This window comes from Prionailurus bengalensis, chromosome A1 (assembly GCF_016509475.1).
Source record: "Prionailurus bengalensis isolate Pbe53 chromosome A1, Fcat_Pben_1.1_paternal_pri, whole genome shotgun sequence".
Lineage (NCBI taxonomy): Eukaryota > Metazoa > Chordata > Mammalia > Carnivora > Felidae > Prionailurus > Prionailurus bengalensis.
This window is the reverse complement of record NC_057343.1, coordinates 165,036,278-165,062,358: the sequence shown is the minus strand read 5'-3', so window position 1 is coordinate 165,062,358 and position 26,081 is coordinate 165,036,278. Positions and strand designations below refer to the sequence as shown.

The window sequence follows — 26,081 nt, the reverse complement described above, 5'->3', positions numbered from 1 at the left end:
TACAATTACTATGCTTGTAAAATAGTACTGGTGTCTTCAGGGCAAAAAAAAAAAAAAAAAATCCATAAAGGTCTTTAAAATGACACACCGGGAATTTAACTGTGATGAGCCAAATTCTCAACTCTCTGAGTTATGATGGCTTTTTCATAGATTGGTTCCTGATCATTTTTGCAAAAAGCAGAATGAAAATTCTGAATGTGCTGACTTGTGAAGATACACGCTCATTACACAAAATGCACTGATCTGTTATTCTTATCTCATGAGACTGCCCAGAGCTCAGTGAACTTGAGAGATGGGAGGGAATGTTAGCACTGATTATCTGCCCAAGGTAAACCTAATAATAAAGTGATTAAATTAACCTGGCAAATTAATTCTAAGCCTAATTTCTCATTCCTTCCTCATTGGCCAGAGTGCAATTTACACACATTTTTAGGACAGTGGGCACACTAGAGCATAGTAGCTCAAGCTATATAAAAGAAAGGTCAACAGAAAATATCAAGCATAGAACATTTAAAATAAAGGCATTTTTGTTGCTTTAAAAAAACATGCATTGGATTGGACTAAGCCACAGAAATTTACTTCAGTGAATTAGTGAAACGAGCATAGAAAATGTTTTAAAATCATGATTCTGAAATGACTGAAGATGATGTCTCCTCTAAATTTTTTTACTGAAGCCCCTTTGTGACCCTTATACCTGTTTACATTAATATTATCATAAAATTATTTTTTCTGATGTAACAGTAATTTTAAGGTAATTCAAGTTACCATGAATTATGAAATCTAACCAATAAGGAGGTTTAAAAATGCCCAAAGTACACTAATAAAAATTAAAAGTTGGCTCTTATAAGTAGCTGATGATGATAACATTTCCATTGAAAGATTTGAAAGAATATATTCATTACTTCCTTCTGAATGACTGGAAGTAGAAATTAACCAATGGCCATTTTTTAGGCTACTATTAGTAAAACACAGGTTAGCTTGGGGGGCAGGAAGAAGAATTTGCAGTGTTTAAATATTTATTTCAGCATTTTCTCACTCTTTACAATTTAGCAGTGTGGTTACATACTGGTTTTTCTTGGTTCTGTGCTGAAAAGGAATGAAGATGTTACACATTTTCTGTTTAGAGCAATCAAAATCTCTGTTGTCAGCAGAACTGATGAGATCTGCCCCTGAGGGATAAGACATCTCATTGAAAAAAATCACAGGGATTTCATGTTTGGGGGAAACTACACACAGAGGTTTCTGTATAAAGATCAAGACACGGTATATTCAAACACTACTTCAAACTGAGGTTGAGGGTTGAATGCTTCAAAATTAAGAGGATGTTATTTAAACCCATCAAGAGTTGGATTTCAGCAATTATTAAGCCTTCAGAGAAGCATAGCTCTTCTGTAACATCATGAAGTAGTATGGCTTCACTTAAATAAGTGAAAAGAGGAGACAGCATTCACCCTTAGAAAACTCAAAGGCATTCTTCATTTAATTAATAGGTAGGGAAAGCCTTAAGCAGGAAAAAAGTAGTCTCTGAGATCCATTCAATTATCCTTTTGAGCCTATCCTTTGCTAACTTTTAACAAGGTATCTAATGATATATGTAAGTGTACATATATGCTTTATTTTTCCTCTTTCTTCATCTAATAGAAATATACCTGTTTGGTAACCTTTTTATTATTTGAAATATGTAAATGTTGCAATAAAGTTGCCACTTCTTATCTAGTTGCAGACAGTATAATTAGTGGAAGAGGAATAATGTGAACTGTCAGTTAGGACTGAGAGAATGGAAATGGGATTCTCAAGAGAGATTCTGAAAGTCCCTGTGCTGGTCAAGGTCAAAGTAGAGGAAAACCATAATTACAGATTTCCCATACCTAGCGATTAAAAAAATTTCGAGTAGATAGAGTTCTAACTATAGTTGAATAGGGTGATTCCTCTTCATACAGTGATATTTAATTCATGCATCATTCTGTACATGAGATTAGCAAAACTTGTACTCTGATAATCATTCAAAAGCCAAAAAGGAAGTGAAGCAAAGCAAAATACAAAACTGATTTCTAGTTTAGTAATGTCATGATAATAACACATAGAGTAAGACTGTATCTTGTCAAATAAGAGACACATACCACTGCTGGTATACAAAATGGCTTGGGGTGGTACAACATTTTTTTTAGTGTTTTTTTTTTAATGTTTAGCTACAACCCAGAATTTCACATGAATTATTGTCTAACATGAAACTAAAGTAAATTTTAATGAATCGAGAAACTACTAAGCAAATAGCATGGATATTTCATAGGAATAGTAAGAATCATGAAGGTAGTACACAAGTGACCGAAGTCAGGGAATAATGAGCAAGTTTCATTCACCCAAAAAATGTTATCAACTACTGTGTTTTTCCACATATATGGAACAGGAATACATCAAAGTATAAAACAGATAAGTTGTTTGCCCTTGTGGATCTTATATTTCAGCCCATATCTCTAAAGGTTCTTCAGGAGACTAGGATAATCTAAAGCTATACATATTGGGCTGTTCTATCTACCTTTGCTGGTTCCAAAGTTAAATTTCCTCTAAATTTCTGTTGGCTCAAGTCAGGTTAACTGTGGAGCAGCCAGGGGGCTGATTCAGAGGAAGAAGATAGTCCCACTAGAGATGCTTCATAAAAAGCCATGCTCAACAAATACTGGAGTTCTATGGAAATGAGCTGATGTATACACCATTATAAATAGGAAGATCAAGGGCTGGGTACCTCATTCTCCCCGCCAACTACCTTCCTTCTGAAACTTCCATGACACTGTAATGCCCCATGTACTTGCCAACCATTTTAGTTCTAGAAGCAAAATACAGAATACAGAATACAGAAACACTTCAACTCTTGAGAAGCCAAATGTGAACATGGGAAATAAGCAATCAAAAATACAATGTGACTGGGCGCCTGGGTGGCTCAGTTGGTTGGGTGTCTGACTTCGGGTCAGGTCATGATCTCACGGCTTATGGGTTTGAGCCCCACGTCGGGCTCTGTGCTGACAGCTCAGAGCCTGGAGCCTGCTTTGGATTCTGTGTCTCCCTCCCTCTCTGCTCCTCCCCCATTCATGCTGTCTCTCAAAAATAAACGTCAAAAAATAAAAAATAAAAAATAAAATATAATGTGACATCTCCTCACACTAGTGGCCCTGGCCTGCTAATCTGACTTTCTAGATTTTTATCACTAACTATGGTTAGCACAGAGATGAAAGAAGGATATTGAAGAGTTACCCCCCGAAGTCTGATTTAGGATACAATTTTGGTAGAGCCTCTTTACATGGGGCTGAGCAAAAAATAACAAGCGATCTCTCAAGGAGTTCTCTCCCTAGAAGCTTGCTGATATAGAAAGAAAAAGAGTCTTATGTGGATCCTAAGAAACTTGACAGAAGACCATGGGGGAAGGGAAGGAAAAAAAAAAGTTAGAGAGGGAGAAAGCCAAACCATAAGAGACTCTTACAAACTGAGAACAAGCTGAGGGTTGATGGGGGGTGGCAGGCAGGGGGAGTGGGTGATGGGTACTGAGGAGGGCACCTGTTGGGATGAGCACTAGGTGTTGTGGACAATAAATTGGACAATAAATTTCATATTAAAAAAATAAAAATAGGGGCGCCTGGGTGGCGCAGTCGGTTAAGCGTCCGACTTCAGCCAGGTCACGATCTCGCGGTCCCTGAGTTCGAGCCCCGCGTCGGGCTCTGGGCTGATGGCTCAGAGCCTGAAGCCTGTTTCTGATTCTGTGTCTCCCAATCTCTCTGCCCCTCCCCCGTTCATGCTCTGTCTCTCTCTGTCCCAAAAATAAATAAACGTTGAAAAAAAAAATTTTTTTAAAAATAAAAATAAATTTAAAAAAGGAAGAACAATCTGTACTTAAAGCAAAACAATAAAAAATTTTAACCTTACTATGTACCAACTGGGAGAGGAGGAAAATGAGGTGGAATGAAGTGAAATGAGAATTCATTGCAAGTTTCCTCAGGACTGCTCTACTTTAAAATCTTAAGGCCATTAAAGATTTTCTGAATGAGGTTCCATTCCACCTATCCAGTTTTATCTGTTTCAACAGGGTTTCTGCATCAGAATGACTTGTTGCAAGGGGCTGAAGAGTGGCTGCTTACTAAAAATGCATATTCCTGTGCCCTCACTCAGAATGTGAATCTCCAAAGTGAGGCCCCAAATCTACATTTTTAGCAAGTTATGCAGTGATATTTTCAGCATTCTCAAGTTTGAGAATCCCTCTGCTACACTGTAAACTCCTTGAAGTTTACATTATATTTACATTTTCACATTAAGTCCAGCTCAGAAGCTTGAGCCAAATTATTTGGCACAGAGTGCCAAATTATTAATGCTGCCTCCATGGGAAGTACACTGGGCTTTCCCAATTATAATGTAACTCCTTTCATTTTATAAGAAAGCGAGCAGGGAAAGGGATAGTTCCTGAAGCATTTCAAAAAGAGCCTCTACATTTAACACAGTAAAGCAATAAACATCTTGCAAAAATCTTAAGTAAAAAAAATTTTCACTTTCAGAGTCTTTCCATAGTAGTAAAGGAAGAGAGGCAGCATCTCAGCACTATGTTTCCTTGGGCAATTTGCTACATCTGTTTCCTCTGATGAGATATGAGGGCATTGGATAGATGATCTCCCAGCTATCTGTCTTGAAACAAAGGGCAGACACTTCTGGAACTGTAAGGGATCTTCATCTTTAGTTCATCTTTCCCTTCCTTTACTGGTACTACCTTATTTATCAAACTTTATTAAACACTGAGCTCAATTTCCTTTTGGTTCACTAATATAAATTTTTCCTTACCCATTTCTTAAAACATTAATAATAGTAATATTAACAATAACAAATTCCACACTGCACAATGCTCTTTTCTATCTGAATTTCATTTCTGCAGAGATTGTAATTTAACTTAACATAGCATGTGCTTCCTGCTCTCCAAGCATTACCCTCATCCTCTAAGTTATATTTGATCAATTACGGGCCAAATAAAGTGATGGCATTCCAACAAAGCTTATGTTTAAAGATAATTATTTTAGTAAAGAGGTTCTTTTATGTCTACTGGACTCAAAACCTTAGCAGATTATATCCAGTGATCACCAAGATCATGAATACTACCTGTGAACTTCAACAACTTACTTACTGTGCACTTGGGGAAAGGAAAAGTTACTTTCACTGGACGTGATGTTTGGATGTTTCTATTTTAATATTTTAACCTAATGGATTCCAATATTGTATCTATAGGTATGGATACAAATATAGATAAAAACAGATGTACTCTTCAATGTTTTCAACACAGGGGAAGAAGTAAAAGCGTGAACAATTTACAATAGTACTGAGACTACCTTAAATGATCATAACTAAAGCAGTTTAGTTTCAAGATGCTAGCAAACTATTCATTAACAATTACTACCTGGCAACCAGGTTTACAAAGGTTCATCCTTGCAGCTCTATGGAAGTTGAGTGCGAATCTGAAGTGCTATATGCTCAATACTGAAACAGCTGTTTTCCAACATAATTCTTCTTATGCCTTATGTAATTTTTAAAAATTAATGATGAAAGGGTATAGCTTAAAATTCATGCCATTCAAAATCAGGGATGACAGGGGCACATGGTGGCTCATTTGGTTGAGCTTCAGACTCTTGATTTCAGCTCAAGTTGTGATCCCAAGGTGATGGGATCAAGCCCCACATTGGACTCTTCACTGAACAATGAGGGTGGAGCCTGCCTAGGATTCTCTCTCTCTGCCCCCTACCCTGCTCACTCTCACGTGTGCTCGCTCGCTCTCTCTCTCTCTCTCTCTCTCTCTCTGTCTCGCTTAAAGAAAAAGGAAACCTTTTCAAAATCAAAATCAGGAATGACAGAAGACAGGTTTGTACACTTCCAAGAATAAATGGACATTTTAGAATTTTATTTTCTCTCAATATTGTCATATATTTTTTAATTTTTTAAAAGTTTGTTTATTTAGAGAGAGAGAAAGTGAGCATACAAGCAGTGGGAGGGGCAGAGAGATAGGAGAGAAAGGATCTTAAGCAGGCTCCCCGCTGAGAGTGAGGAGCCTGACTCAGCTGTGAGATCATGATCTGAGCCAAAATCAAGAGTCCCATGTGCAACCCACTGAGACCACCCAGGTACCCCTCTCTGAATATTTTTAAACTTGAACTTTCCATAGTATGTTTTACATGTATAAATTTTCTTTAAACATGTAGTACAGAAAACATAGAATTTGTGTTAAAATCCAGGACATAAAGCCATGAGAAATACACTAAGATTTCTTTCAAATTCTACAGAAAACTCAAACCAATTGGTGTTAAAGACATTAAAGAGAGATAGTATGCTACCCTAGAAGTATTTAAACATCTGAATTTCTGTCTTTTTTCTTTCTTTTTTTTTAATTGAAGTATCATTGACATATTTAGTCTCCTTCTAGAATTTTAATAGTGATCATTATCTACCCTTTTATGACTCTTTCTCTTTTTACTAGTGTTAGATGATTGCTTTTGAATGTTCCAAGGAAAACATTTCAGCTTATAGAGAATTTTTAAGTAATTTGTCAGAAAAGTGCCATCAGTAAATTTTCTAGCAATACCTTTAAAAGAAATCTTTACCATCTAATAGTTTCCTCAGAATAATGGTGTCACTATGTAATTTTGCAGTAGAAAGATATTGTTAGCATTTCCTGTTTATATTTTTCCTCCTTATTCTGTGAATTATAGTAATAAGTCAAAGCCCAGTTATAAAAAAGATCTATATAATCCAATATAAAGGTCTCAAATGTGATAGGATTCAGCTGATATATAACAGCAATCACAGTAACTTTTCTGAGCTTTAGTACCAATTTTGCACAGAACAAATAAACATTTATGAAAAATATAAATCCAAGAAGTCTGTAGTGGAATGGATACCTAAATATACATCCCAAGGTCTAGTGGTGGTATATTTTACTTGTGAATAAAATTGTACTTTGTGCATATGTGTTAAAAAAAAAAAAGACTAAAGTGCTTAGAATTTTTCCAAAGTAGAAGGAGAGGCCATTAGAGAATTTTAAACAGGGGATGACATGATTTAATTTATATACTTAAAAAAACTGCATGCTATATGAATAATCAAAGGATATAAATATGGAAGAAAAGCAGTTAGAAAGATATTGCATTGGTCCAGATTTTAAATATATATATAATATGTACATACTTATGAATATATATAAATATATATTTTTAAAATATGGACTACATATATATATGTATATATACTCACACGTATACACTTACACACGTAGATATACACATATAGAAAGAGAGAAAGAGGGAGGTTTTGACTTGGGTGGTACCAAGGAGAAGAAAATAAATGGACATACTAAGGATAAGATACTTAAAATAGTGTGGGGCAAACTGGCTGACGGTTTTGATGAGGAAAGTAAGTTAAAGAGAAGAGTCAAAGTTCATACCTAGGTATGTGATTTGAGCTAGATAGATGGTGAAGCTGTTGGCTGAGATTGGAAAGATTTGGGATTCAGGGGAATAATTGGAGAAGGCAGAGAACATCAAGAGGTCATTCTGGAACATGATAAATTTGAGATTCCAACTAGACACCTAAGTAGATATGTCAGTTTGGCAATTGGATATTTAAGCTTGGACTTTCGGGAATAAGTTAGGGGTAGAACTATGAATCTATAGAATCATCTATATAGATAGTTTTAAAGCCATGATATGGTTGAGATTTCCTAGGGAGAGAGGTCATGAAAAGGCACAAAGAACCCTGAGGATGCCAAAGATTAGAGACTGAGCAAGGGAAGACCCAGCAAAAGTGTCTAAGAGAGAATGGTCAGTGGAGCAAGACAAGGACCAGGAGAGTGTGGCACCATGGAATCTAAAGAAAGGAGTAAAGAAGAATAGAATGATTGTGTCAAATTCTGCTAAAAGTGTGAATAACCTGACCACAGAGAAGTGACTACTGGCGTTGGCAATATGGATGTCACTGGTGACTGGGACAAGAGTGATCCCAACGGGGTAGGAATTTAATAGACTGCTTGGAGTGGGTTTGGGAAATGATGTGAGGAGAGAAAGAAGAATCAGAACATATAGGCAACTCCTTCAAGATGTGTTGCTGTAAAGGTGAAGCGAGGCATGTGACAATAGATGGAGTGGTGAGGGAATGTCTGTACTCTGACACGAGAATGATGTAACAGAAGACAGAAATGGCCACTGCAAGAGAGGAGGGGAATGACTGCAGGAAAATGGTCCTTAGGCCCATTTCATCTTCCACATAAGAGAGATTTGATAGTATCTGATGCAAATCAAAGAAGTTGGCAGTTTAGTATTGGAAAGCAGAATTTCAGTTGGCTTCTATTTCCTCTGATCATGTGTCCTGATCTTTAAGGAGAGCACGGGAAGAAGAGAAGGGATTGGAGGTTAGAAAAACAAGTGTGATATACTTGTTTTAGAGATAGGAAATATGCAAATATTATTAAATCATTGTAGGAAAGCACTGGAATGATTGTGATGTCTCTATGTGAAATTAAAAATTCTACACCATGTGTAAGGAAATCCAACAATATTCTGATTTTCCCAGTGATAACTGCTCTGAAGTTTTTGAAATATCAAATATCAAATTCTTTAATCTTTTAAAACTTTGGTGCCCCTGCTTTCTGGTGTTCTAAGCAAGCACCCTCCCTGTGAATAAATTTATTAGGAACATCTTCTCCCACTCTTCATTTTGTTCAAGCTCAGTTTAGACCATGTTGTTGTAGCTATACCCTGTTTAACCATCAAATGAGGGAAATATTTGCTGCCATTTAAGTAAAGTAGAATTTGTAGACCACCCCCCCCCAGACTGCTTGTGGGACTTGTATCAATTATATATCAATTATGTCACCACCATTATCTTAGGTACCTCTTACGGAAGTACAGAGCAAGAGATATCTAGTGGGGAAAAAGACAAGCAATGTATTTATTTTATTTTTTTTAACGTTTATTTATTTTTGAGACACAGAGAGACAGAGCATGAACAGGGGGAGGGTCAGAGAGAGAGGGAGACACAGAATCTGAAACAGGCTCCAGGCTGTCAGCACAGAGCCCCATGCGGGGCTCGAACTCACGGACCGCAAGATCATGACCTGAGCCGAAGTCAGACGCTTAACCAACTGAGCCACCCAGGCGCCCCAGTGTGTTTATTTTAAAGTTGATCTTGGGGCACCTGGGTGGCTCAGTCAGTTAGGTGTCCAACTCTTGATTTCAGCTTAGGTCAGGGATTCAGAGTTTGTGGGATTGAGCCCTGTGTGGGGCTCTGCACTGGCAGTGCATGGAGCCTACTTGGGATTCTCTCACTCCCTCTCTCTGCCCCTCCCCCGCTTGTGTCCATGCAAGCTTGCACGTGCATGCTCTGTCTCTCAAAATCAATAAATAAACTTTAAAAAAAGGTCTTCTTAAAATAGACTTTTATTAATGATCAACAAATTAATACACAGTAAAAGGAAAGAATACATTCAGAAATATAAGAAGACATCATTAAAAACATAATTTGATACAAACTGAGCTATCCATCTAATTCACTTGGTCATACATATTTATTAGGTGCCTATTGTGTCAGGCACTGTGCCTGAATATTCAATATTCAGCAGTACATTTAATTTCCTGGATCAAAGTTGTCATGCTCTGAGGTAAAGTGCAAACTAATTATAAAATTTGCTCTGTATGATCAGAAGCAATCTCACGGCATCTATATACCTTGTATATCTGCTCAAAGACAGAATTAGCCTAAGTCCCAACAGCCTGGGTTCTAGTCTTCAATTGCCACTATTAGTGTGATATAGGAAACAAGGATTCTCTGAGTATCAGCTTCTCCCCTGCAAAATGAGAATTTTGAATGTGATGATCTTGAACATTTAGATATTCTGGCTCAAAAAGAGTTTATGGTTTGATCAGCTTTATCTAAGCATTCATTTGCAGCTCGGACGTCACAGATATTCTCCCAATGTCAGGTGCTCAATACAAATGCGTGTGTCTAACAGATATGTATATATTCTCCAATATAAAGTTAAGAATGATGAAGTTTGACTGGAACCATTTATCACACATTTCAGTTGTTTCTTCAAGACAATTCTGTAAGGTGAAATTTGCTACCATTTCCATCTCAGAGACAAAGGAAACAGCCTCACAGAAATTTCATGACCTGCCCTGAGTAAACAGCAGAGCCAGACCACAACCAAGATCTTCTGAGTCAAAGCCCAGAGTACTCTGTACTAAACACAGTGCAGCCGCCTACATTTCGCTGTTCAAACTATATGGGACCATAGAGAAATAATCAATAACCCAGTCAAGTGCTTTTGAAGCAATTTTTTTTTTTTAGATTAGAAAACCCTTTATGTATAAGACAGGGATTAAAAAACAAGAAAGATATTAATTACATGTTTGTAATCCTCTCCCCCACCCAACCCCCATGTTGGTCTTCTAAGAATAAAGGATTATTGCTTGCTTAGTCAGCCATAGGAACTTAATTGTGCATATTGGAGCAGAGAATAGAAAGGATAATTGGAACACGCCAAAAGAGTGTCAATGGCTCTGTATAAAAAAGGTTGCCTCAGGAAAAAGAATTTTCAGAAAATTATGAGATTTTGAGAGTTTCTAGAGGAAAAGTGATTTGAAATCATCACATACAATGATATAGGGGATTTTGAGGAGAGAGATGAGTTAAGAAGAATTTAAATAAAATTTGCCAAAACTGGTCACAAAACAGCCCCCCCCCTTTTTTTTTTAGTTACCTGTAAAACAGATAAAAGTTGAGCTGTTCTGCTGAGGTGTCCAAAGGCACAGTCTACCTAATACACGCAAAACAAACTGCTTTAGAGTGAAGCTATTTCTCTTCACATCTCTGCAGACAGTTTAATCCTCTAAAAGGAAAGCAACTGAATCAGGCTTAGCTCTAAGCACAGGCAGATAACTACTGAGGTGATAGTGGGGAAGTTATAGGCTATGTCTCTCCCAAGTATCTTCCCTAATACTTTTTATTAAGACATCATCAACAGGAAAAATACCATTTGTTCCACAAGAAAGGTACAGAATTAATTTTATCTTCTACAAATAATTCATTCTTCTACAGAGACTATAGAGTGTGTATCTAATCTTTTCTTTAAATATAGGGTATGTGGAGATAATGTAATGGTGGCAAACAATCTCCCTACCCTACTTAATTTAGCAGGGCTACAAATATGATGATAATGAATTTAGGTCAACTTCACAAAAAATAGATATTTCTACTAGGCTAAGAAAAGTTGGAGTATAAGAATAATCAATGAAGCAGAATATAATTTTATAACTTACATCCTAAATATCTACACATGTGAAGAAATATATGTTTGAATATTCACATGGTATATAATAATGGACTCTAAATAGTTGGCATAGATGAAAATTGGTTAAATAGAATTAAACAGGATAGAAAATATAATTATAGTAATAAAATATATTTGAAGGAGAATACTATTGGATACCCGAAAATGATATTATGTTTCAAGCTGGCAAATGAGTTGTTAGGAATTTTACTAAACCTAATTCTGAGTAGAAAATAACTTTGCATTTTATGCTTTTAAAGGACAGTGAAAGCTGAAGATGCTCAGCTCCCCAAAATGAAGAGGAAAAGAAGAAAAGCCTATAAAAATTGGAAAATCCTGAATCCCACAGTATGTAAGTCTAATTCATTGGTTTTATAAGTATATATAAAATGAACGCAGCCACGTATTTTATGTATCACAGAATGTCTATAAAAGTAGGAAGACAAATGCATAGAAGTGTAATAAAATGATTTAGAAGTTTGATCGGTTGTTATGTATAAACATCTGCATTCATTATTAATGGCATATATTATGAATAAAAATTTAAATAAAAATATTCAGACAAAGAATATGAAGAATTCTATTCTTAGAATCTGTTATCAGTGGATTATTATATAACTACCTCAGTTCTGTCTTGCTACTCATAGAAATTGAACTACAGTCAGTTGAAAGAGGCTATAAACTGTAAAATTATAAAATTGAAAAAGGCTATAAACTGAACTGTTCTTGGCGTGAGGGTGTTATTTTAAGAATAAATTGTAATCTATAGTTTTGGAAGGCAGTCCACTAGTATATAAATTGCTATAATATACATGGTGTATTATAAATAGGCTTTAGAGAGACATGTTTCCACGTCTTTTCTTCCATGATTTCTGCATTACAGCTCTCAGATTGTAAGCAGACCACTGGGAACTGTTTCAGTACTTGCCTTGAGAAAAGTCATTCCCTCAGACTAGAAGAGAGGCAAATGGTAACTCAGTGGAACCCCAGCGTGTTTGAGAACCTAAAGTTGGAAAGTTGTGATTCCTAAACCTACGAATCTTTATTTGATTCTGAAACAGCAATTCTATTTCTGCACCCCATACTTCTATGCCACCTCTAGCCAAACTTTGGTAGGATGTTATTCTTTTTCTCATTAATGATAATTTTTTACTCTTTATGTAAGTATTTTTATAAATATCTTTACTAAAATATGTAGGTATATATAAAATCATAGCTTCATAGCCAAATTGAGAAAGCATTTTAAATCATTAGAGGGCCGCCTGGGTGGCTCAGTCGGTTAAACGTCTGACTTCAGCTCAGGTCATGATCTCATGGTTAGTGAGTTCGAACCCTGTGTCAGCAAAGAACCTGGAGCCTGCTTCAGATTCTCCATCTCCCTCTCTCTCTCTCCCCTTCCCCAGCTCATGTTCTGCCTCTCTCTCTCAAAAATGAATAAACATTAAAAAAATAATAATTATAAATAATCTTTTCCAACTTTTAGCTTAATCACCTTATTAAAATTATCTCTGTGGAGACCTGGTTCATAGATTTCCATGACATCACTATCTGTTTGTTGCCCATTCTTTCTTTGCCTTTCCCAATACTCTCTTTCAGATGTAGTTTCAAAGATATGAGATCTTTGCATTTTGTTCACTGTTCAAGAGTTAAAAAGTATACATTTTATTTTTATTTTTTATTTTTTTAATATGAAATTTATTGTCAAATTGGTTTCCATACAACACCCAGTGCTCATCCCAACAGGTGCCCTCCTCAATACCCATCACCCACCCTCCCCTCCCTCCCACACCCATGTTTACTTTTTTTTTTACCTAAGATCTGCTACTTCAAGCTCAGGTTCACAAATTTTTTAAGCAAAACATCCTAAAATTATAAAGTAGAGAGTAAAGCTTGCCAGCTGGCAGTTCCAGGGCCAAAGCTGGTCCCTAAATATATTAGCCTCCATCTATAGAGGGTTTTTTAAAATGTGAGACCATCCTTAGAAATTAGGAGATTTCACAATATAATAAATCCAGACTCTAGTTCTTCTCCTGGAAAATGAGAGTATCTGACAATACTAGGATACCTTCTCTGTCCTATAAAAACAAACAAACAAACAAACAAACAAAAAAAAAAAAACAACAATCCTACCCTGGGCAAAGGTAACTATCAGACCTGTTTAAAAGGCTGTTTATAACCCATACTTGGATCTCTTTATTTGTTGTACCTTCTCAAATTAGATCAGGCTTGATTTAGCCTGTAGCATTATAATGCCATGTTCAAATACTTGAACATGGTAACTTACTCTTTATCAAGAAGTCTCAAAATTTATTTGCGTAAGTTTGCTCTGAAATTTTCATTTCACCCATTTTGGAAGTCTCTGTTTTAATTTTTTTTTTAATGTTTGTTTATTTCTGGGAGAAAGACAAAGGATGAGTGGGGGAGGGGCAGAGAGACAGGGAGACACAGAATCCAAAACAGGCTCCAGGCTCTGAGCTGTCAGCACAGAGCCTGAAGCAGGGCTCGAACTCATGAACTGAACCGCGAGATCATGAGCTGAGCTGAAGTCTGTCTCCCAACTGACTGAGCCACCCAGGCACCCCTGGAAGTCTCTGTTTTAGAATAAACTTTGATTACATTCTTATTTCCTAGAACTACCTAGCAATATTCTGTATTCTAAGATAATTGATTTAAAAGGAGATATTTATTAGAAATGAATTTTTGTGGAAAATATCTTTGCATACTAGAAATGAATGAAAAATGTAGGGGCGCCTGGGTGGCGCAGTCGGTTAAGCGTCCGACTTCAGCCAGGTCACGATCTCACGGTCCGTGAGTTCGAGCCCCGCGTCAGGCTCTGGGCTGATGGCTCAGAGCCTGGAGCCTGTTTCCGATTCTGTGTCTCCCTCTCTCTCTGCCCCTCGCCCGTTCATGCTCTGTCTCTCTCTGTCCCCCAAAAAATAAATAAAAACGTTGAAAAAAAATTAAAAAAAAAAGAAATGAATGAAAAATGTTACTCAAATTACAAAGAATATGCATGGAATTGTACCCAAGAATTTGCATCCCATCTGCTCTTCAAAAGGACACAGAAAATATTTTTCTTCTTTCTTTCTTCCTTTTTTTTTTCTTCTTGTTTAGGTGAACCTCAACCTGCTAATCAGGTATACCAAAAAAATATAAAAGATCGTGAAAAGGAAGTCAAAAGAGACACCCCAGAAGTCAAGTTTCATCAGATTAGGGCGTTAGGGAAATCTAAGGAAAAGGGAGATGAGCATACATCTGCTTCTGTGAATGGAAAACAGAATTCACTTTTCCTCCCTAAAGATAATAAACAACTTTCATCTGACAGCAAAATAAGTAGGGAGAAGGAGAATGATGATCCTCCATCATCCATTTCTCATCAACGAGACAAAGTGTTGTCAGTGGCCACGTTTAATGACTGTAAAGAATCATTATCAGAAAAAACCATACTGCAGGATTTCCCAAACACAGTAGAAGCCTTTAAACCAGCAAAAGGCAAAATTATTACAGAAGTGAAATGTGGGGCTTTCAGTGTGCAAGTAGAAATCAAGAATAGATTTTTCTGTAAAACAGGAATGCAGTTCCCAACAAAAAGGAGATGTCCAAAATGTCATCAGCATTACTTTTCCAGACACAGTCAGAGATGCTATACTTCTAGAAGCTGCTCTTCTATATACAGGAATATGTTAGTAGAAGAACTAAAACCTGAGTTGCCATCTGAATCTGAAGGAGAAGTTGCCAGAAAAGGGAGACCTTCACTAAAAGTAAGCATTGTAGGAAAAGAAATTAAAGTTAAATACATGAGTAAGAAACAGAATATATTAATTAATATAGCTTATCCTAAAAGAAGGGGGAAAAGAGCTAAATACAGAAACATTTCCTCCGATCACACTACTGAAGAATGTTCCAGGTCTTCTCTACAGTCTGATATTAGGTGCCCTGAAAAGTGGAAGCTTGAGAACAAGCATCAGAGTTCAGACTGTTCTCCTGTCTCTCCTCCTATTGTGTGTGCCATCCAGAAGGAGAAGAATGTTGATAGAGAGGTGGAGTTTCTGTGCTCAACCCCTGAGAGGGAGAAGACTAAGCCTGACTCACTATCTTCAGTTTTAGATGACTGTGAGGTAGAATCTGCCATGTCTCAGCAGAAGGACTTTAAAATTGGTCAGAACATCCTCAACAAGAAAAATTTCTCTGAGGCTGAGACTCTTCTCAAAAACATTCCTCCTATTTCACAAGGTACCCTAAAGACCACAAGTTTAAGTGATACAGACTTAAGTAGCATGCCTTTTGAGGATCTGAAGGATGTGGATAGAGAGAGAAAACTCGTCTTCGATATACCAGAAAATATCACATCAGACTCATGTACACGGCAAAGCCCAGAAGGAATAAATTATTTGCCAAGTGCCATTACTGACATCTTCCCAGTTCAAGATGGCAAAGATTCTGACTTCTGTTCTTCATCTTCTCTGAGCGGGCAAGTGGTAGGAGAAAAAGCAGCCAGCACTTACTGCAAAGGCAGCAAAATTCCAACTGCAGATTGTTGTGAGGAATCAAGTTCTTTATCTTTGCCTTCCAGTCAAAATGTTCTGAAGCCTTCCACCTCATTCAGCCCATCCCACTGGGCCACCAGACAATCAGAAGTGAAAGAAGTCCCTGGGGATACATTTTCTTTTAATCATTGTGCTGAACTTTTGAAAACCTGTGAGGAAGAGCATATTGATATGATTGACAGAGACTTTACCAAGGCCGCTTTACATAGTGACTCTCGTACAAACGCACAGCAACTACTGGAAATGAAAAGTACACGATGTCCAACTCTCAGTCCTGAATCCTCCAGCAGCCTCTCTGCCAGCAGCCCACTCAACAGGAACAGCCATAGCACTGTGGAATGCAGTCAAACAAAATCCCAGACAGGTCATCCAGAGATAGCAATGCTCAGCAAAACAACAGAGCTAGTCATGACCTTAATAACTGATGAATTAGAGCAAAGATTAATTATTCATAATGATAAAGGAGGCACGGTTTATTCTAATTGTCCCATGGGAATAAAAAATCCTAAAGACTCACCCAGCTCCCTGGGAAATGGTGAAAAAGACAAATTCGAAATAATGCCAGTGGTAAAGAATGCATGCCATACAGATTTTGAAGGCCTATCAAATGAGAACCACAATGAAGTCTGTTTCCAAATGGATTTGCCAAACACCACTGAGTTCAACTGCACAGAATGTGCTGCAGATAATCTGTTTATTGAGAAGACACTGACCAATGATGCAGACCAATATGGCAACCAAGATGACAAAGGCCTCGGACTAACCAGTTTTAAAGAGGAGCCAGCAGAGTACCAAAGGATTGCATCAACAAAGCCAGATTTTGAAGGAGATAAAAATGACCCAAAGGAAACTTACTATCACCAAATAGACATATTGCTGTCGCCTCGGAAGCAGAAAGCCTTGACAGGTACATTGGCTATATAGAATCTTTAACTTTCATTGTTTTTCCATGTTTGAGCTTTGGAAAGTCTTAACGTGAGGGCTTTTTTTATTGCTTGGGATTTTTGCTTTATTGCTAAAGATATATTGAGTATTTTAGAATTAGATGAATATGGGCAAGCATATATCACCCTGCTTCCTTACATTATCACCTACCCCACCCATAAATAGTGCATAACAAAATCACCCAGGCTGCGGTTTAATATAAAGTTTTTAAAAAATCAATTTCTCTTTAAAAGGTTGATGTATTGCCAAATCAATTTTGTAGGAAACGTTAGCCTTTTGCCAGTCTTAAATAATCTACCATTTCTTTCCTTCTTGCAAACTAAGCATATTTATAATAGAAAGAATATGTTTTTGATAAAATGTGTTCTTAAACCTTGCTGTGGCGTTGCAGAAGGATGGTATACATATTTCAGGAGGCCATGTGGAATAGTAATCAAAGCAAAGGACAAAAACCAGAAACGGCCATGGCTAATCCTGATTGAGCTATCTATGGGGTGTCAGACCTCAAGCAGACCTCTGTCCTCCCTTGTGCATTGGTTGACCCTGCTCAAAACATTGATAGAACCCAGCAGTTCTCCAGACCTCAAGAGGGCTAAAATAGAAGCTCTTTTCTAAGTACATAATACTGCCCTATCTGCTTTCAATCTTGGGTCGACATTCTATCATTTTGGTCACTTCACAGAAGGCCCTTGTTGTTTTTCCTCAATAAGTCATAAATATTTTATATTCTATGTTAGCATTATTCCACATTATATATTAAAATACATCTTGAACTAGCAAAAACTTCCTTCCAAACCTCCAGTAACATGCCTGATATGTCCAGAAATGAGACTTGGAATGATGAAACTATCTCTTCTTTGTTGTTCCATCCCTAATTTTTAAATAGAATTAATACAATTTAGAAGTAGAAATAAAATACAGAAAGCACAGTTATGTAAGCATTGGTATAAAACATGAATTTACTGTATAGAGGATAAATGTCCTAAAACAACACAAATGCTGTACGGTCGCCTGCTTAATATGAACACCCTAAAGCAAAGATCCATCAGTCACAGAGACTGCTTCCCAGCATCGACATACCCCCAGATAACAGGATCAATGGCATTAACCCCAATGTTTTCTTCAGTCCATAATTATTTGAGTCAGCAAGAGGCAGACCTGAAATAAGAGACCTTGTGTCTCCCAGAACAGATGTGTTGCTCACATGAAAAAATCTCCCTCCCAGGCTGGCTCTCCTTCCCCCATGGTCATTCTCCTCCCTGGACTGCCTCCCCCAACAAGGCCTATTTCCTTGTAAGTTAATAATTCAAGTTGTAATTCCCCCAGAGCTGATGCTGTACTTCAATAGACTTTGAGGTTGTCTCATTTGGTGAACAATTGCAGCTACCAGTTCCTTGTTACTGTGGTTCATCAAAAGGTGCTCCTACAACTCTCCCTTTTGCCCCTTTACTCCTCTTCCCCTGGATCATTCTGTTGCAGCCACATTGACTTCCTTGAGTTGCTAGAACCTGCCAGGCAAGATCCTACAATGCATCCTTTGCTTGGACTGCTCCCACTACCTAGACCACTCTTCCCCCATTTGCCCACATTGTTCATTCTCATCCCTTGAAGTTTTTGACATGGTACCTTCTCAGTTCTCAGTGAGGCCTTCTCACACCACTCAACTTAAGACTGCAATTGGAGGGGCTGCTGGGGGAACCAGTCGGTTAAGCATCAGACTTTGGCTCAGGTTATGATCTCGCGATTCATGAGTTCAAGCCCCATGTTGGGCTGTGCTGACAGCTCAGAGCCTGGAGCCTGCTTCGGATTCTGTGTCTCCCTCTCTGTCTGTCCCTCCCCTGCTTGGTCTCTCTCTCTCTCTCTCTCTCTCTCTCTCTCTCTCTCTCTCTCTCTCTGTCTCAAAAATAAGTAAAAAAAATTTAATGTGGAAAAACTAAAAAAGAAAGAAAACTGCAATTGGAGCACTGTCCATTCCAGCCCAGGTGTAATCTATCCCTCTTCTGTTTTACTTTATACACACTACTTTCACCTTCTTTTTTTTAATGTTTATTTATTTTGAGAGAGAACACAGGGAAGGGGCAGAGAGGCAGAGAGAGAAGATCTGAAGCAGGCTCTGCACTAACAGCAGAGAGCCAGATGCAGGATTGGAACCCATGAACCCCAAGATCATGACCTGAGCTAAAGTTGATGCTTAACCGACTGAGCCACCTAGGTAACCCCACCTTTTAATATACCATGTATTTTACTAGTTTATTTGTTCTGTCTTCTCCCACAAGAATGTAGTCATGAGGGCATGGATATTTTTTTTTTTTCTGTTCTGATCATTGCTGTATTCACAACACCAGAACAGTGCTTGTCCTGTAGAGTAGGCACTCCATGGATATTTGCTGAACGAAAGGATTCAGGGAACTCATATCATGTTTCCTTGTGCAAAACTCTATTTTCACATACAAAAACAAACAAAAAATAGGGAAATGCTTCAGAAATTTAAATGTTTGTATTAAAGGACATTTAAATCTATAAATTTTTGCACGGACTTGACTCTCCTAGAGCGTTATTTTTATACTTTATTCAATATTGTTGTTATTATACTATTGATACTTCAGGCCAGGATTTTATAATCTTTTCAGGGTGTGGATTGCTTTGAGGAACAAGAACATCTTTATACTGTTTCACTAGAAAATTATAAATTTGACATAGGCATAAACTGATGCCTAACTTTTCAGAAGGGTCCTCGAACTCCTCAGATTCTATCCACATACCTCAGATTAAGAATGCCTACCATGAGTGCTGACTATAATACAGACAGTCCCTGACTTACAGTAGTTCAATGTAAATTTTTCAATTTAAGCATGGTACAGAAGGGATATATGTTTAGTAGAAACTGTACTTCAAATTTTGAATTTGATCTTTTCCCAACTAGTGCTTTGTGGCACCACACTCTCTCTTGACGCTGGGCAGTGGCAGCCGCAGCTCCCAGCAGACACATGGTCACAAGGTTAAAACCATTCTGAACCCATACAGCCATTCTATTATTTTCAGTATGGTATTCAATAAATTATGTGAGATATTCAAAGAAGGCAAGAGGTAATCTTGTTCATTAGTTATAAAAGAGGTTTTGTGTGAGAGGACTTTGCCCAACTGTAGGTTAAGTGAGTATTCTGAGCACACCTATAGTAAATTGGGCTAAGCTGTGATATTCAGTAGGTTGGGTGCATTAAATGCAGTTCGGACTTACGACATTTTCAGTTTACAATGAGTTTATCAGGACAGAACCCTATCATAAGTCGAAGAAGATCTGTATTATGTAGTTCCTTCCTCCCATCTGTGTGTGTGCTTGCGAATTACCTAGATTAGCTGTCACAATCTGGACTGCTTACAGGAGCCAGGAAGATCATGTAAATGAGTAAAGCAGGCTATGTGAGAAATAATGGAGTGTTGGTGACCTAGAGGGAGCTCTATCCTGAGGGAATGAGAACACAGGTCCAGTACAGCCAGGTCTTTTGGTTTTTCAAGAGAGCTGGAGATCTGAACTTTTGTATTTATAATAAATATATTTATAATATTTTATAAGTATTTAGTTTTGAATTTATATATATGTATATTCATATATATACATATATACACATATATATACATATGTATGTATACATATGAATCTCTATACCATAAGACTTTTTAAGACAAAGTATAGACTAAACAGTCTATGATCTCTGAACTAGACAGAAGAGAGCAGGTGGGGATGGGTAGATGGTGGAAGGTATAAAAAAAAAAAAAACAAAACAAACAAACAAAAAAAACCAGTGATATAAAGGAAAGGGTACCAGTCTGAAACTCTTAAAACTAAATTCTGGGTTCTTCCTCTGCCAAGTCAAGTCTATACATTCTTGGATAAAGAAGTTTCTCAGGACCTCATTTCTTCAGCGGTAAATGGACTGAAATGTATCTTTAAGAACTCTGCCAAAGAACCAAAATTCTGTATCATAATATATTTTAATGAAGAAACAAAAATTAGGGTACTCTGAGAGAATGACAAGGAGAGAATGAGAAGGATTAAATGACATTTACATGGCATAGAAATATTTACAATTAAATAGCCCTTTACATATGACATAAAACTTACATGTATGTTTAAGATAGTTTAACTTGCTGTGTTGCAAGGAAAGAGTGATCCTAGAAGCTAACACCAAGGCAAATGGTATAGAGTATGGCAGCTCTGAGAAAGTTTGTGGTTCCAAGGTCCATGCCAAGCTCTAGACTTAAAAAGATTAATAAAGAAAACACTCCTTTTCTTGTAGCAGAATGCAACCTTTGGGATAATTTCCAACAAGCTAACTTTTATTGAAACTGGGAACTTACCACACTGGCACCCATTTCAGCATTTCTCAGTAGATGAGCAAATCCAGGGCCCAAGATCCAGGGTCCAGCCTCAATGCCTGTGCCTTCTTCCAGCAGGGCTTCTCCCAGCTGACCATCTTCCTCTCCTTGGTCTCCATCTCAGTTGGTAGACCACCCTTTGGCTTCCAAAGTAACAGCTTTCTATTTTTAAACTCATGCTTGATAAAACATTAGTGTGTCTTTTAATGGGTTAACATATTGTTCCTACAGAGTGATGGTGTGTATTTTAATAGAGTCCTTCAAGATACTTGAGTGTCTTCGTTCCAGCCCCAAGCACACTGCCTTATTCCTAGAAAGGCTCAGTAAACAAGTGATACTCATGGAACGAGGAAGAAGCTTATATGTGAATGAAGGTTACTGAGACATAGATTCAATTCACCAAGTGAAAACTTTCTATCTGTTTGAAATATTTAAGGATTATGCTGATTCAGGGAGTAAACAGGTAATAAATTTGAGTATGGGAAGTGTTCAGGCTTAGAATGAATAACTACTTGGTAGAAATCTCATAGAAGTGTTTTAAGCAACTAGAGGATGATTAGACCAAATTACCTTCTAATAGTTTTGCAAACCTGAGATTCTACAGACACCAAGCAGGACAATGGGAGTGATGCTTTGCACTCAGCGGGCATTACAGTGGTTCTCAAATGACACTTCAAAACATACTGTAGGGCACACACTGTCTTTTCATTTAGGTACCTAAGAAAATGTTAGAGGAAAACTTTCCCCACGATATCACAGGGCCATATTTCTATTACACACAGTTTCATAGGCTCATAGAACTTTTTTTTTTCTCCAGCAATTTCAGAAAAGAATTGCTTTCAAATATAGAAAATTCTCCTCCTCATCTCATGATGCCTTCAGAGTTGACCTGGACTCTAAATCTCAACAAATGGAACTAGAGCAACCATTGGAGACAATAGCCAGAGCATCTTTAAAAGTCCACCACTGTGTAAAATTCAGAAGGCAAAAAGTAATCTTGTGCATAGATGTAGCTCCAGTAAGGGTGGAAATTAATATATAAAAATCAGTAGTAAATATAAAATGAATGTAATTTTTCTGTCCCAACTTCTTAGGGAAGAGATAGGGGTCAACAGCAGAGTTATAGAAAATTAGAGGTATTAGATAATGGCTCTTCCTACTTCCCACTTCTCCCAGACAAGTGAAATTTAAATTGTTGTGGATCAAATGGGTCATTAATAATTATATATAAAATAAAGAAAATTGGGGCACCTAGGCAGCTCAATTAGTTAAGCATCTGACTTTAGCTCAAGTCATGATCTCATGGTTTGTGAGTTTGAGCCCCACATCAGGCTCTGTGCTGACAGCTCAGAGCCTGGAGCCTGCTTCGGATTCTGTGTCTCCCTCTCTCTGCCCCGCCCCTGCTCACTCTCTGTCTTTCTCTCTCTCTCTTTTTCTCTCTCTCTCTCAAAACTAAATAAACATGAATGAATGAATAAAAGAAAATCACTTATTCATGGATATATCCCATTTATTAAATAGTTCTAAGTACAAATTTTGATACTGATAAATCAGATTTTAATTTACAAAGACCGAATTTTAAAACTCATTTGCTCCTTAGAATAGAATAAAAATAGGGGCATCTGGGTGACTCAGCCAGTTAAGCTTCCTACTCTTGATTTTGGCTCAGGTCACCATCTCAAAGTTCATGAGAGTGGGCCCTGTGTTGGGCTCTACACTGACAGCGTGGAGTCTGCTTGGGATTCTCCCTCCCTTTACTCTCTGCTTCCCTTCCACTCGTGCTCACCCTCTCTCTGTCTCAAAATAAATAATTTTTTTTAAAAAAGGATAGAGTAAAAATATAGGTTGATATTTGGCCTCTTTTTAAATTGATGTTGCTTGCCTTTCACACAGTATCAAAAAATAAAAATAAGTAAAATCTTAACCAATTCCAGCCTATGGAATTACTTAGTACGTATTATATGCTTTGCTATTTTTGGTTTCATTTTATTTTACTTTGTTACTTGTTTACTTACAGTCTGATTTTACTGCAATTAATTTATTTGTAATTTTCTTGCTTCTAATCAATACACAGCTTATGATGACAGAAGGCAGCAGTTTGGAATTATGTAAAGTATTTCAAGTTATTTATTCAAATATAAAATGATCAAAGCCTCATTCATTTTTGATTTTTTCCCCTGTTCCTTATTTTAAACCAACATATGCAGCAAGAAAAGTATCATGAAATTTGCATTCTTGTGATTAATAGAAGTTAAACCATAAAGGATTTGAGTACAATAGTAGACTTATCATATTTTGTAATTTAACTAATTCAGGTAATATCTTCTTTTTGAGAATTCAGGGGGCATAATTATCAGTTTATGTGAACTTTGTTCTTCCAGAATAACTAATATAATATCAGGAATATTGCTGGTACCCAAGGATTATCAACTGAATTGAACCCAACTGAGGTAATGCATGGTGATCCTCTGCCTTCAATCTGTATGGTTTTTTGGTTTTGTTTTTAAGTAATACAAGTTTAAAAAGTGAATCATGAAAGAGTTAAATGAATTATTCTAGTTCTAGTCTACAGTGATTCTGTTACACAGACTGGGATATTTGAAAATCTGTCTTGAAATATTGTCTCACTTTCATACTTCATGTGGTTTAATTTAGATTGGAATCTGGAAATAAATAGCCTCCGCAAGTTATCCCAGGAATTGGCTCCAAGAGGTACAAGGGCCAGTGATGGTTCCCAAGAAGAAGCAATAGACCAATGGGCCAGAAGGAGGCAGCAATTCAAAGATGGCAAAAGATGCAGCTCAGCAGGGGAAAGTTCATTTACCAGCAACATCACCGAAGGGTCCAGTAAGTAGAAAATCATCTTCTTTTCCAAAGCCAGAGCAAAGCAATAGGTGAAGCCCAGAGTCCCCTCCCTTTTATCGCCAGGATATAAACCCTATTGTTTGAACATGGCAATGTGGTGATTGTGTGCCTTTATGTAAAAGATATTTTTAGAATAAATCAACTCTTCATTATGCACTAAAGAATCCCAACTTGGTAATTTATCTCCTCCAAAACACACACAACTGCCTACTAAGGCTACTCTTCTCTTCAGAGACTGAAATAACTAACTATAGGATTCTTTACAGAATTAATTTTGTCCCCTACTTCAAAGAATTTGAGTTGCCTTACAAAAATATGTATCATGTAAAAAGCTAAGGGTGGTATATTTGATTAAAAGAAACAGTTTTCTTCTTGATTTAACATTTATAAAATGAGGAATTGTCTTTAAATTGATATGTATTTTAGTGAGATGGTGTTTCTCTTGGTAAAGAGTGTTATTAAATCAGCATTATACACCAGTCTCACAATCAATGGTAACTGAGAATGGAAGGTAGGTCATCAATGAGGTAATACAACTGAAGGGAAAATATGAGTTAAGGAAAATAGAGGGAAGCATTAGTACATTTAGTACATACTACCCCTAATCTGGCTTTAAAATTCTAGCAGCTAGCTGTTAGAAGATAGTTATGTAAGTAATAGACATTTGTCATTTGAAGGTTATTTACAAACATACCAATTGTTCATGAAAAACAATTATAGGAAAACCTGAGCAAACATCATTAAGAAAGAGAAAGAGACACAGAAAGAAAGGGAGAGGGACGGAAGGAAGGAAAGACAGGAGGAAGAAAGGAAGGAATGAAGGAAGTGTGGGAGGGAGGGAGGGCAGAGAGAGAGGGAGGAAGGAAGGAACAGGAAGGGGTGGGGGGAGAGAGAGAGAGAAAGAAAAAGAAAGAGAAAGAAAGAAAGAAAGAAAGAAAGAAAGAAAGAAAGAAAGAAAGAAAGGAAGGAAGAAAGAAAGGAAGAAAGGAAGGAAGGGAGAAAGAGTTGATGCAATACTGTAATTTATAAGAAATATGAAAATATATATTTGGTCATTCACGTTCATCCTTATATAAAGTTGGTCTTGGTATACGGATTTCCTGGCTCACAGCTCCTAAAATCCTTAGGATTTCCTATAAGAGAGCAATAAAGGTGTCTTTTGTTATGTTAATGAAGTGACTGTTGGAAAGCCCTAGGTAACCTAGATGGGACTGACAACCAGAGGAAGCAACTGCAGTGATTAGAGTGTTGGAATGTTCAGCCAGGTGTCCAGGGAATTCCTTGTTGGTGCGGGGACGTGTGTGTGCATGAACACACACACACATTACAACTGGGTCCAGGAACCCAAAAGAATTGTGATGCAGAGAATGGTGCCTTTATGATAGAGACAGTAGTGAGTATTCAAGGCTATTCCTATAGATAAGCTGACAGAATGACACAAGCAGAATTCCTGAAGGCAGCAGTGTAATTTATCCAGAGTGAGTTAGATGCTGGCACAGATTAGGAATTGAAAGTTAGCTATAAATATGTGGGCAAAATCATGATAATATTTATATAAAACACCACCGTACCGTGTTATCCCACCACAGTGTTCTTACATTCATGTGAACGGTGAATATAATCTAAGTGTTCCATTTTGTTCTGAGAGTGTTTCATTTTTGTCCCTTGGTCAATGTCTACTTCCTCCAGTTGCATCTTCCTGTTTGGCAGCAAGGACTCAGGATCTGGAATCTTAAATTTTTATTCTCACATATACCACTGTATAGGGTTGTTTTATTATCCTTCCTTTTCTGTGCATGGACTCTTGAAATGCTTCCCTGGAGAATACTTTTGTTATATTAGTATAATATATTAATAGTAAGTATATTTATATGTTATATTAGTATTAATAAATCAATTCTAATTATATTAATATATTAATATGAATATTTTATTGTACTTCCAGTAAAATATTCCCACTGCTTCACATTTTGTTGTAATGTTTACTTTCTTCCGCTTCTAGTCCC

At 37.1% G+C, this 26,081-nt stretch overlaps 1 protein-coding gene across 1 annotated transcript in view; it reads left to right on the top strand.

Moving 5' to 3' along the window:
- The window catches only part of LOC122491806, a 123,831-nt gene that overhangs the window by 1,352 nt on the left and 96,398 nt on the right, over positions 1–26,081 (top strand). Inside the window, exons 2-4 of the mRNA XM_043595046.1 lie at positions 11,602–11,693; positions 14,456–16,795; positions 23,866–24,057. Of these exons, the coding sequence (XP_043450981.1) occupies positions 11,602–11,693; positions 14,456–16,795; positions 23,866–24,057 (2,624 nt within the window). The remainder of the gene's footprint in view (positions 1–11,601; positions 11,694–14,455; positions 16,796–23,865; positions 24,058–26,081) is intronic.